The sequence below is a fragment of the Lathyrus oleraceus genome, chromosome 3 (assembly GCF_024323335.1).
Source record: "Lathyrus oleraceus cultivar Zhongwan6 chromosome 3, CAAS_Psat_ZW6_1.0, whole genome shotgun sequence".
In the NCBI taxonomy this organism is placed as follows: Eukaryota; Viridiplantae; Streptophyta; class Magnoliopsida; order Fabales; family Fabaceae; genus Lathyrus; species Lathyrus oleraceus.
Genome location: NC_066581.1, coordinates 526222437 through 526235069, shown reverse-complemented (window position 1 = coordinate 526235069; position 12633 = coordinate 526222437). Strand labels below are relative to the sequence as shown.

The following is a 12633-nucleotide window of genomic DNA, read 5'->3' as shown; positions in this document are numbered from 1 at the left end:
TTACACTTGAATCATACACTACACCGTATGAACAATGTCCTTCTACACTTAAAATAATAAAATATGACCACTACTTTTTGTTTCTCTCTTGTTATATGTGGGTCATATTCACTATCATTCTCTCTCTCTCTCCTAACAACAACCACATATTAGTAGCCAGTGTATCCATTCCTTCTTCTTCTTTCTCTTTCCGCATCATTTATCATCTCTTCTTCAACTATTCTTTTCTTTACATCTTCAATCATACCCAATCAAATACATAGTTTATCAAGAAAAAAAGAAATTTATTTAGCACCATTATGTGATGAAGATGAAGATTTAACTCGGTAAATTTCTAGATATCATTATAGATTCATCCAATAATATCAATGTTCTTCTTTTGGATCATATGTTTATTCACGATTGTTCATATGTTTCTAGATTTAACACAATATTAACCAACTTTGTTTACCGTTATAGATTTCATATGTTTATTCACGATTGTTCATTAACCATGTTCTAAACAATATTCATCTACTTTTCTCACACTGTTAACCGTGTTTATTTACTGTGAAACGGTTTCATATATTTACTCATGTTGATTCGTTAACCATTTTGAGAACTCTATTAACCAACTTATGTCACACCAATAACCAACTTTATAATAAACAATGTTATAAACATACCCACATGTCTGGACGTTTATTAACCAAGTTATAGACAATATTAACCATAATTTTGAATTTGTTATAAATTTATATTAGACATGACATTGACATTTTTTGTGCAGTTTTTGTGTCATAATGGACAGTTCAAGCATTTTTATAGAATTTGGTAGTACTCAAAGGGAAGATGTAGAAGGTGATCACGATGATGGTGATGGTGATGGTGATGGTGATGGTGATGATGATGACTCACTTTGGGTTCCTGCAATTGGGATGTGTTTTTCTTGTCTAGAGGAAGTTAAAACATATTATCAAGAGTATGCTTTAAAAAAGGGGTTTAGGTGGAGGATTAGATCATCGAAAAAAGGAGATGACAGAGAGCTCAACTACCTAATAGTTTCATATTCAAGAGAGGGGTCTAACATTTCAAAAATTGCATGCACGTTAAAGACACTACGATCTATAGCAGAAAATTTTCTTGCCAAGATTTGTATTAAATTGAAATAAGATGGTTTGTGGTACATTACACAATTTGAATCTAACCATTTTCATGAGACTAGCCCTACAAAATCAAGATTGTTCAAGGCTAACAAGAAAATGAACTTACATGTGAGGAGAACAATTCAAATAAATGATGTTGCGGGAGTAAAGATCAACAAGACTTTTCAATCGCTTGTTAAAGATGCAGGAGGACATGAAAATATTACCTTTTGTGAAAAGAATGTGAGGAATTATATTAACAAAGAACAAGGGAAATTGGTTAACACATTGTATGAAGTTGGTTAATGGAAGTTTAACTTTGGTTAACACATTGTATGAAGTTGGTTAATGGAAGTTTAACTTTGGTTAATGCAATCCCAGACTTCAAAAAAGGGAAATTGTTAAATCAAACTTGGTTAATACATTGTTGGAACAATATTCACTATAACACACTCAACACATTAACAACATAATTAACTATAACATACCCAACACATTAACTACAAAATGAACTATAGCATAATCAAGACATTATGCATATAAACAAAACACAACCACAATTTGTCAATATTGTGCCAAATTCTACGCTACAACACATCACAATTGGGCAAAATTTTGCAATACATATTTATCAAATTCTACACTACAACACTAATGATTTACAAATTCATTCTAGTTCTTTTTCCACGCTTCCTTGGTTTCTTCCTAATTCTTGTAGCCATGTTGGATTTAGACTTTGATTGATTTTCTACAACACTGTCATCATCATTAAATGGAGTGTTATGTCCAACATCTCCAGCAAAAGTTCATACTTCATCTTCAGTGATAAAGTTCATAAGTTGTCGATCATCTTGAACAACCTCGTCCTCAAATAGAGTTTTAACTCTCGCCTCTTTCATCATCCTCATTTCATCCTCAAGAACTACTATCCTCTCTTTGAAATCTTTATTCTCAGCCACCAGTATTTGATAATCATTAACATCCATAAATCGTTGTCCTTGTTCAAACAGAGAAACATTGACTATGTCATATTTTAGTTCTTCCTCTATTGCAACCATTCTATCAATTATCTAACAAAAAAAAGTCAATTCAAACACACGACAACAGAAAACCTATTTTTCTCAATTCAAACACACAAAATCTTACCATATTTTTTTCAAATGCTTTTTCAATATTTTTCTTCTGCAGACTTATAACTGGTCAATTAAATACACGTGGAAAAGAAAACTTAAAAATAACAAGTGCTTTCCCCAAAGATAAATGGTTGAATGCCCAAATCTATAACAAAAATTAGAAGTTGTAAATTTCAAAATTTCAAAGTTTCAAAAGACAAGATGGAACTATAAAGTTATATAATCTATTTACCTTCAATATGACAACACACCTGTTTAAATGTCTTTGTGTCTTGTTTTTTTCCCTCCTTCAACACAACTGAAGACTCACGTAAACTAGAAACTACAAAGTTATAAACATCAAGTCCCCAACTATGGGTATCAAATGAACTCAAATTATCCAATTGCTTAATAAATCCCGTAAATACCTTATTCCCTATTTTGGGAAAGTAAAACTCCACAAATGAAAGTAATATGTAAAGTCTAAAAAAATTAACTAATTTTTTCTTGTGGCAACGAAGTTGTTTGCGAATATTTTTAATGGTTACCTCAGCCCCTTTAAATAGATCTAATGTTTGACATTGTTGGTCTTCTTCTACTACTAGAGACTTACCAACAATAGAGAATCCAAGAGCAAAAGAAACATCAACCGGAGTAAAGGGAACTATCCTATCTCTACCCCTAAATACCCTACTACGTATGTCCCATCTACTTACTAACTCCCACAATAAACCACCTGAGATTGAGAAGTTGTTAGAAATATACATCGCCCATTTGAACGGGGTGCATTCGATGTAGGCACATTGAGTTGTGGTTAACTTTTCATTGATGCTGCTCAAATTCATCGGGATATAACTATGTCTCATTCGTACCTTAAATTCATGAAAAAACTTGATTAATTTTAGACACAGACTAACAAGAATAACAAAACAAATAAAAATTTAAACCTGTGCCTCTTACTTACTTCAGTTTCGTAACCATTTTTTGATTATGTCATAGTTTCAACAATAAAGCACTCAATCTAATAACAAAACAAAATCAAAGAAAAACATAATTAGTACAACAACCGTCGATTGAAAAATTTATTACATTAATCTAAAAGGAATAAACCCTAAACTTTAATCCTCTTTCAATTTCCCCTCTTTTAACAACAAATTCAACAAAAAAATAAAGAAGAAAAGAACATCTAACCTTGAAAAAGAAATTGTTTTCTTTATTCGGTGATAATGAGGCGCCAATTACACCACACCATGTCGAAAATTTTGTAAAATAATATAACCTAAAAGTAGTGGAGTAAATGATAAAAATTTATAGTAGTCGGTATCAATGCACGAACTCAACAACTGCCACGTGCAATAGTAGTTTGCAACAGTGTGGGCCCTTCATCCCCACGTGTCTAAACTCTTATTTCTAACTGGCCCACATATTTAAACTTTCTTGAAGCATATTTAAAAAAAAAAAGTAAAATAAATTAGTTTTCGAATAAAAATATATAAAAATCTATAAGAATTCAAGAATCTTGTTAAACCTTGAAATCATGTAATAACGAAAATCTGCAGAACTAACTCCAACTGATCTCTCATCGGATCTCTCCTCCGCCTCTCACGGCGGAGCCTCCTCTCGACTTGCCGCAGAACCTTCTCGCCGACGAGGTTTTTACACTTTCGTGATTCCATGTTTAACTTCAAATCTAAAATTCGCACATCGAATTATTTGAATTTCTGTTTTTGTTTTCTTCGTTTTGTGTTTTCGTGAATTGGAATCGAAGATTTGTTTATGATTTTGGATTTACAGATATTGTTGAGAAGGTGAAGTTTACGATGGCTGAAGCTTTTGGTTGTGAAATTTGCGGCAGGTTTGTTGTTTCAGGAGGCTGAAGCAGGTGAGATTCTTTTCCGATTGCGTTGTTATTATTACTATTATTAACTTATAGGATTGTTATTGTTTTTATAAGACTCCTAATTTTGAAAAGAGGAGTGACGTTTTTTACTTAATATTTATGCAAATTCTTTGTTTTTGTAATGTGAAACTTTAAAATTTTAATTATTGTTTCACACATTTTCTTATAGGATTATGTTATATCTAGTGGAGAAACATATGGAAAACTATAAAAAATAAAAAATAAAAATGTTATTATTATTTTGTGGATTTCATGGTTGTATCCTATAATTAGTTATTAGCCAACTATAGTTGTCGGCTTGTTAGGATCATATTATTATCATGAAGAGAAAAAAGAGGGTCCAAATTCATTATTGTGTACTTACTAGTTTTGTTGGCATATGGATATAACGGGTGGCAAAAACGGGCCGGCCTGTCGGGCATATCCTTTTTACTGTACTTTTTTGCGAAACTGACCAAGATTTTAAGTCTGCACCTCTAATATATCCGTCCCGCTCCATTTTTTTGTGGGCACAGACCTTAATATGAAAATTTGTAATTTATAGATTTAAAAAGTGCCTGCGGATTCATCCCACCCTCCTAATTTTTTTGGGGCGGACAAGGTGTTAGGGTCGCACCCTCAACAAAGCCAGTCCCGCCCGTCCTGTTTTATGCGGGTTTTTGTGGGACGGGTCTAAACGGGGCGGACATTGCCTGTTTGCCACTCTTTTGTAAGGTTGATTTTATGTTAAACAATAAATTGTGGTTAATTCACTCTACACTACCGTAATCAGTGTCGCAACACTTATATCAATCGAAATTGTAAAAGCCTTTACACGACCGTAATGCGAACACGATTGTTAGTTAAAACTTTTGGTAGGGTGTGCAAAATATGACAATATTTTAGGAACAAGATATAAACATAGTTAATAAAGGACTCAAATGAATTTGAGGACAACTATATTATTTTTAAGTATTATTTTTATATTTTATAAGAGTCACTCATGTCACTGAAAAGTCTTATTTCTTTAACTATTTTCTCTTTCTAATTTAAGAATTCACTTGAGTGCGATCTCTCATTTCTATTATCTTTTGTATGACTTTAGTAAGTAAAAAGCATTGTGATGCTTATGTTTGCAAGTTTTTACAATTGTGTTGAAATTTATGGGTGATTAGTTTCTTTGTAAGTGATTTGAAGACTAAAATTTATATTGTTTTAATAAAAATATTGTTGTATCGGTGACTTGTCTTGATACAAACCCGACCCTGTCTTTGTATTTTTCCATCCTTATGTCATCTCGTTTCACCGGGTTTATGGTCGAATTTGGGTCACATAAACCTGATCTAACCAGTCATTTGTACACCTCTATGATATAGTACCAATATATGCATGAGATGTATTTAAAATTTAATTTTCATTTTAATTTTGCATGACAATAGTTAATTTTAATTTGAACTTTGAAAATGAAAAACAAAACTGACACAAGTTTTATTAAAAAAGACACTATAAAGGTACAAACAGATTGAAGTCTATTTTACACCATCAGTTTATTGTGGACTTGAATCTTGACATTGAAATGATTCAGCTGATAGGAGTTATGTATAGCTTGTCATTATACTATGATAGTCGGTTTGTCTTTTCTTGAGTGGTTAGAAAAGATACAATTTTATTTATTAGTTAATTGATTATGAGTTTAAACAATGATTTAGAAAACCATTTACTTTTGGGCTGATTAGTCATATAGGAAAGGTAAGTTAGAATAAATACTCATTTCATGACGTGGTTTTGATTAGATTGAGTGAGAAAAATGAAAGAAGTTATTGGACTTGGACCCATTTGTAAACACTGTTAATGAAATACAAAATGCATCATGCTTTCCTATTAACAGTTCTAATTCAACTATTTACCTTTGAATTGTATTTTAAATATCAATTGCATCTTTTTCTTTTCAACCAGCTAACACTAATCCGATGCCACTGTCTGTGATTAACACTGATTTCATTTGTTAGGAGTAACTAAGGTAAGATACTACTCATTGTACATATTGCACTAGGTAATATACATTAAATTCTTTTTCTTTCTATTATTGCAAGAACTGGTTTGATATTATTATTGCCGTTCTGGCCGTTCTCTCGGCACGGAGCAGCAAAACCAAGAAAACCGCGTCAGGCCGTGCCGTTCCTTCACAGATGGGTGTCTCGGCTGAAACGACCGTGATAATGGGATTAGATTAGGAACGACACTGCTCTAAGTGGCCGCTCCGGTTGCGTCTGCTGTAAATGATATCACCCTTAAATTTTTAAGGATAGCAAGGTTATTTTTTTGAATTTTATTTGCATTTGGAAGTATGTTTGGCTTAAGACTTATGATTTTTATTTCTTAATATGAACACTTCATGAATTTTGATAATGTTTTAGTGTCCGCGTCACTAATTATCGGCCGTTCTGCTCTCAGCTCTCGTTCCCTTTTTGGGGATGGCCATGCTGTGCTGCTATCCGAGATTGATATCATAGGTTTGATACCATTAATCCTCTAGTTACTAAATCAAGTTCTTTGTTGTTAAATTCATATTTAAGCATCCTTTCCCTATGTTTGATTGATCATTATTGGGATTTCAAAAGTGAATTTGTCTTTGTTTGCCAATCTCAATTTGGAAAATATCTTTATAGTTATTTTTTTTCCTTCCAATTTTTGATTAGCTTCTTCTGTTATCAGGCGACATCTCCGATGTAGCGGTTTGGTTGAGCGACATCCTGTTTTTACCGAGTTTCCAGTTTGTATGTAAGAACCTTTGGAGTTTCAGTTTGTAGAGATCACTATGATTGTTCATGCAAAAGTGCCGGCATCTGAGTTTCGGATTTTGTAGAGTTGGCTATGGTTGTTCATGCAAAAGACTCTTCTCAAGTGCCAGCATCTGAGTTTGGCGTTTGCTTGAGAGATAAACACTCTGCATCCGAGTTTTCCCCTTTTCGTTTTTCTTAGATGTATCCTGATTTGGATACATGTTTACATGACGAGATGGCGGCTGCAACCTTCAAAGGACCTCCTAGCGAATGTTCGGGGAATAAGAAAATGGAAAGAAAGCCTTCGGGTAGAAGACGTGTATTTGTTCAGACAGAAACCGGGTGTGTTCTTGGCATGGAATTAGAAAGGAGTGACAATGCGCACACTGTGAAGAGGAAATTACAGGTAGCATTCAATGTTCCGACTGAGGAAAGTTCACTTATATGTGGCGACACAGTCTTGAAAAATGATCTAAGTGTAGTTAGAAATGATTCTCCACTTCTTCTCACCAGGAACTTTTTACATAGGAGTTCATCTACCCCGTGCCTTTCACCGACCGGTAGGGATCTTCAACTTAGGGATCAGAGTGGACCAATTGAGATTATAGGTCGGTCGGATATGTTATCTGGAACTAAAGAACTGGTTAAGGATATCACGATGGCAATAAAAGGCGGTGTCGAACCAATCCGTATTCAGAGTGGATTAGGAGGTGCATATTATTTTAGAAACATTTATGGTGAAAACGTCGCAATTGTGAAACCAACTGATGAGGAACCTTATGCACCAAACAATCCGAAAGGTTTTGTCGGTAAAGCTCTCGGACAACCGGGTTTGAAAAGGTCGGTGAGGGTTGGGGAGACGGGATTCAGAGAAGTTGCAGCTTACCTTCTTGATCATGATCATTTTGCGAACGTGCCTTCTACTGCACTTGTCAAGGTTACACACACTATTTTTAATGTTAACGACAGGGTCAATGGTAATATGCTTCTTAACAAGAAGCAAATAAGCAAAATTGCGTCACTCCAACATTACATGCCTCACGATTTTGATGCAAGTGATCATGGAACTTCTAGTTTTCCTGTTGCTTCTGTTCATAGGATCGGAATTTTAGATGTACGCATCTTAAATACAGACAGACACGCAGGAAATCTTCTTGTCAAGAAGCTTGATGGGCTTGGAAGGTTTGATCAGGTCGAGCTTTTTCCTATCGATCATGGTCTTTGTCTACCTGAAAATTTGGAAGATCCTTATTTTGAATGGATCCATTGGCCTCAAGCTTCAATCCCTTTCTCCGATGATGAGCTGAAGTACATATTTCAACTAGACCCATTCCGGGAGTCAGAAATGCTTAGAATGGAGCTTCCAATGATTCGAGAAGCATGCTTGCGGGTTTTGGTCCTTTGTACTTTGTTCCTCAAAGAAGCAGCAGCCTTCGGTCTTTGTCTAGCTGAGATCGGCGATATGATGAGTAGGGAATTTCACTGTCACGATGAAGAACCTAGCGAGCTTGAGCTAATATGTATTGAGGCAAAGAAGCTATTAGATCATGAAGATTTATCATCTTTTGAAACACAAGTAGGAGACAAAGATGCGACCCCTTTTCAGTTAGATTGCGAGGATCCGGAATCTGATAAAGTCTTAAATATAGAAGAGAAGCCAAGAGTGTTATTACCATCTCAATTACAAATGAAAAACGGAAACTGTAGAATTGAACTTTCTAAACTAGAAGAGAGTGTAACGGAGGAGGAGGAAGAAGGCGATGAATATACTAATATTTCAAAGCTATCCGTGTTGGTGAAAAACGCAGCAATCAATGAAAAAAGAAGTGGCTCTTCGGTTGCGAGTTCTTCTGGAGATAATAGTGTGAATGAGTTGGTTACACATTCATGTTTTGTGAAGCTGACAGATATGGATGAAGAGAAGTGGAACCAGTTTCTTGAGAATTTTCAAAGGTTATTAATCCCAGCTTTTGTTAACTGTAAAGAAAAGAAAATGAAGAGGCAGAGACAGAGACTTGGAGCCTCATGCAAATTTTAGAAGCATTACTAAAAATGAAACATGGTTTGAAACAATGTTGTAAGGCTTGTGCAATGTATCACACACTATACATATAGTTGGTAAATGAAATTGTCTAGTAGTGAGTGAGCTCTGACATGATACCGGCATTACACGTCGATATTATTACGTCAGTGTCCGACATGGACACAGGCATCGGTGTTTTCAGAGTTGTGAACCTTTTATGTGAAATAAGGTAAAAACATAGACTCATTATCATGGTGCTTTTGGCATTGGATGTCGTCCCTTATAAGTATAATCCTTATAAAACTGGTTTTCAATCTCTTTTGCAGTATGATCAATATCTTGAGGTTTTCTGAAAATTTGTTGTTCAGATCTTGATGATCTATCTGAACTGTATTTATAAGCTTGCATTTCATCACAATCTTTTGAACACTTGGTGTCTGTGTTGGGACTATTTCTTTGACTTAAAAACTTGTTGATTTTTGAAGATACCTTTGCCTTGAGTATCATTTGCTTCTGTTTGTTTCAATTTATAAATAAGGTCAGAAATATAAATCTAAAACGAAAAAAGAAAAAATCACGTGGAAAGCTAGTTAATACTAACTCTATAATCTTGTGGTTGTAACTTGAGTCCTCTGAAGGTTGTTTTTGTTGATGAGTCCCTTTGGACATTCATGAGCATGAGACATCCTAGGAAAAGACTTGAGAGTAATATGAAGATGAACTTCATCTTATTATTTATTTTTCTCATGATAAGTAGCAAAACTAGGGTTTTATAGAAGGGTTCAAAGTCCAAAAAAATGAGTCAAATTAAGCTAGCTAAGGTTTAAGTATTTTTTCTATAATCATTACTATAATTTAATTATTTAAATTGGTAGGTTAATGGACAGCTTAAAAGTATAGAGATAAATACAAAGTTATGAGCAGGAGACAAATAAAGCCAGGGAGGCAGTTGGTGTGGTACTTTTCATTTAAATCTCACACCCCCACAAACACAATAAATTGATTATAATAATTTTATACAAATTTTAAATATTTATTAAAATTCATTTTGAATTTGTTTGTGTAAATTTCAAAAACTCCAAAATAATATTGAAAATTTCACAAATTCTATCAGAATGTTTATATGCACGACAATTTGCTATCATTGAAGGCTTCTTTTCATCTTCATCTTTTAGTTTGGCCCTTTATGGAAAAAAAGGTGGAGTTGAAACTTCCGTTAACAATTTGCTAGTATTTCTTTCTCTTTTACATTATCAAAAATGGAGAAATATACATTCTCATAGAAGCATAACTTTGTGAACCACATAATTTAATCTAGTTTTATTATAAATTTCTGTTTGATTTTCGAAAATAATATTCGAATTATCTCTTTATTTGATAAATTTATCATGAGTGTTATGGAAATCTTCAATTTATTTTGTAAAATTTTACATTTTACACATTTGATGATTTAATATAATAAAATATCAAAGGAGTAAAATGAGAGTGTTAACTTGAAAATATTGTTTTTCTTTATGAAAATTTATTTTCTTTATTAGTTTTTTATTTTCATTTTTAAGAAAGACAATGATTTTAGAGATGAAAACAAAATATATTTTTTTAACTTTAAGTGATTCATTATAGGTAAGTTTAGTTTCAAAATTCTTTCCTTATATTTTGAATTTTTTTTAAAAATAATTCAATTTTTCAAGAAAATTCCCAAAATACCTCTGGTTTAAAAAAAAATTCTCAAGCTACCCAACTTTTAGGAGGAGGCGTCAATTCAATTGGCGTCTCCTCTTAAAGATTGAATGGAGGCGCCAATTGGATTGGTTATGGCACATGCCCTAGCCAATCCAATTGACGCCCATGCGTATTTTTACAAAGGAGACGCCAATTGGATTGACACCTCAGTGTAAAATGTAATTTTTTTTGTTATAAATAGATGTGTTATGTGAGTCATTGTTTCACATCTCATTTAATCATTTGGAAATCATGTTTGGTGTTCGTCGCCGATACGGAAAGGTGATTTATGCGAGAGACAAACCTCAGATGCTGATGCTCTTCCAGAACATCACTACGTTCGAGCAACTAAAGAGGGAGCTGGTTCGTTGGTTAGATGGGAAAATACCAAAAGGGAAAAAAATTAGAAGTATTGAGAGACTCAACAATATCTTTGGTTGGGTGCGGATGAAGACTGATAAGGATGCTAGGGAAATGATGTTCGGTCGAGATGACATCAATTTGATTGTTGTAATCGGTTAGAAATATTTTTGTTTTCAGTTAGCTTATTTTGTACTGATGTTTGTTGTGAACCTCGTTGTAACAAAAACTGTATGATATATAATGATTGAAGGTTATAGAAATACAATGTTACAATAAGCTTATGATCCAGATGCTGCTCCTCGATTGGGACAGTTGTTCTTGTTGTGTCATGGTTGACGATATATACTACATAACCTTATCATTTTATCTGTCGAATCCATTTCTGTCCTGATACGTGTGTTGTTTGGCCTTTCTTTTTTCTTTCTACGCATCTCGTCGTTGTGCCAAACTATATCACATTCATATGGAGATTAGTATTCCTCCATTGGTAGCACCGAGAAGCTTTTATTATATACATTCATGACGGTGACGGCATTGTACACATCAGATAAATGGCTGTAAGCATCTTGACGAGTATATGCGCATGCTGCAATGACATGGGAGCAAGGAATGCGGAAGACCTGAAATTTTCCACAGTCGCACCAACTTCTGTTTAGTCTAACAACATAGGCTAAATTTGGTCTCCCCTTGTTGTGGTCCATTGTTTCCTGGGCGCTGAAATTTTGCCTATGACGGTCAAAGGCTGTTACAGCGTGTGTGCTAGCTTTGATGCTCTCCTCTTTCATGACTTTCATGCAACACTCACTGAATACTTGCCCAGACATTAACACCGCACTCCATCTTTCACCTCTGGTTGCGAACGTAGAAGTCAACCTATAATAGGTCGATCTTACCAAGGCGGTTATTGACAAATTTCTAATTCCTTTGAATACCCCGTTCATGTATTCCATAAGGTTTGTTGTCATCTGGCCCCATCGACAACCTCTGTCAAATGCCCTTGTCCATTGGTCTACTGGTATGTTATTTAGCCATCTCCCTGCGTCTTCATCAGACAGTCTAATTTCATCACGATAATATTGAAATGACGGTTGAGTTAGAGCATACCCATCATTCACCACCTTCTTACGAAGATTCTTATCTTTTATTGCACGCATGAAGTTTTGTGCAATATGTCTAATGCAATAGACATGGGTAGAAGGAGGATCTTGCCATCCATTGTCATGGTTGTTGTAGGCATTCTCAATGGTAACATGTCTATCAGAAATCAAACAGAGATTGGCTTGTGGAACCACATGCGTTTTGAGATGTCGAAGAAAGAAACCCCATCCACCAGCCGTTTCACCTTCAACAAGAGCAAAGGCAATGGGAAAGACATTGTTGTTGCCATCTTGTGCAACCGCCATAAGCAAAGTACCGTTGTATTTGCCGTATAATCAAGTGCCATCAATTTGAATAATAAGTTTGCAGAATGCGAAACCTTTGATGCATGGGTCAAACGCCTAAAAGAGATGGTGAAAGATTCTATTACCTGTAACACAGGTTCCGTCTGGGATCATTGCTGGAAATGTCTCCATAATTGCCACAGTTCCTGGGACATATGCTTTTAGTGCCCATAAAAACCGTGGTA

At 34.5% G+C, this 12633-nt stretch overlaps 2 protein-coding genes and 2 long non-coding RNA genes across 9 annotated transcripts; 2 read left to right on the top strand and 2 right to left on the bottom strand.

The window, feature by feature from the left end:
- The first annotated feature begins 202 nt into the window (after nucleotides 1-202).
- On the top strand, nucleotides 203-1383 carry LOC127128675 (uncharacterized). The gene is made up of 2 exons (XM_051058046.1): nucleotides 203-326; nucleotides 770-1383. Exon 2 carries the CDS (start codon nucleotides 783-785, stop codon nucleotides 1149-1151), a length of 369 nt encoding a protein of 122 aa, XP_050914003.1. The 5' UTR covers nucleotides 203-326; nucleotides 770-782; the 3' UTR covers nucleotides 1152-1383.
- Nucleotides 1384-1625: 242 nt separating this feature from the next.
- Nucleotides 1626-3697, bottom strand: LOC127128674 (uncharacterized). The gene is made up of 3 exons (XR_007805996.1): nucleotides 3428-3697; nucleotides 3201-3257; nucleotides 1626-3108 (listed from the first exon to the last, which is right to left on the bottom strand). It is a non-coding gene; the product is annotated as an uncharacterized LOC127128674 (long non-coding RNA).
- A 35-nt stretch (nucleotides 3698-3732) lies between these two features.
- LOC127128671 (phosphatidylinositol 4-kinase gamma 7) lies at nucleotides 3733-9249 on the top strand. Of its 6 annotated transcripts, none has more exons than XM_051058042.1 (6): nucleotides 3733-3888; nucleotides 4031-4118; nucleotides 6209-6428; nucleotides 6570-6628; nucleotides 6831-6896; nucleotides 6982-9249. In XM_051058042.1, exon 6 carries the CDS (start codon nucleotides 7098-7100, stop codon nucleotides 8934-8936), a length of 1839 nt encoding a protein of 612 aa, XP_050913999.1. In that variant the 5' UTR covers nucleotides 3733-3888; nucleotides 4031-4118; nucleotides 6209-6428; nucleotides 6570-6628; nucleotides 6831-6896; nucleotides 6982-7097; the 3' UTR covers nucleotides 8937-9249. The 6 variants fall into 6 exon arrangements, with proteins under 6 accessions (XP_050913999.1, XP_050914001.1, XP_050913997.1 ...); XM_051058044.1 differs by lacking the exon at nucleotides 6209-6428 and adding an exon at nucleotides 6072-6135; XM_051058040.1 differs by having other exon boundaries at nucleotides 6831-9249.
- Nucleotides 8900-9694, bottom strand: LOC127128672 (uncharacterized). The gene is made up of 2 exons (XR_007805995.1): nucleotides 9523-9694; nucleotides 8900-9434 (listed from the first exon to the last, which is right to left on the bottom strand). It is a non-coding gene; the product is annotated as an uncharacterized LOC127128672 (long non-coding RNA).
- Between the last annotated feature and the right edge of the window lie 2939 nt (nucleotides 9695-12633).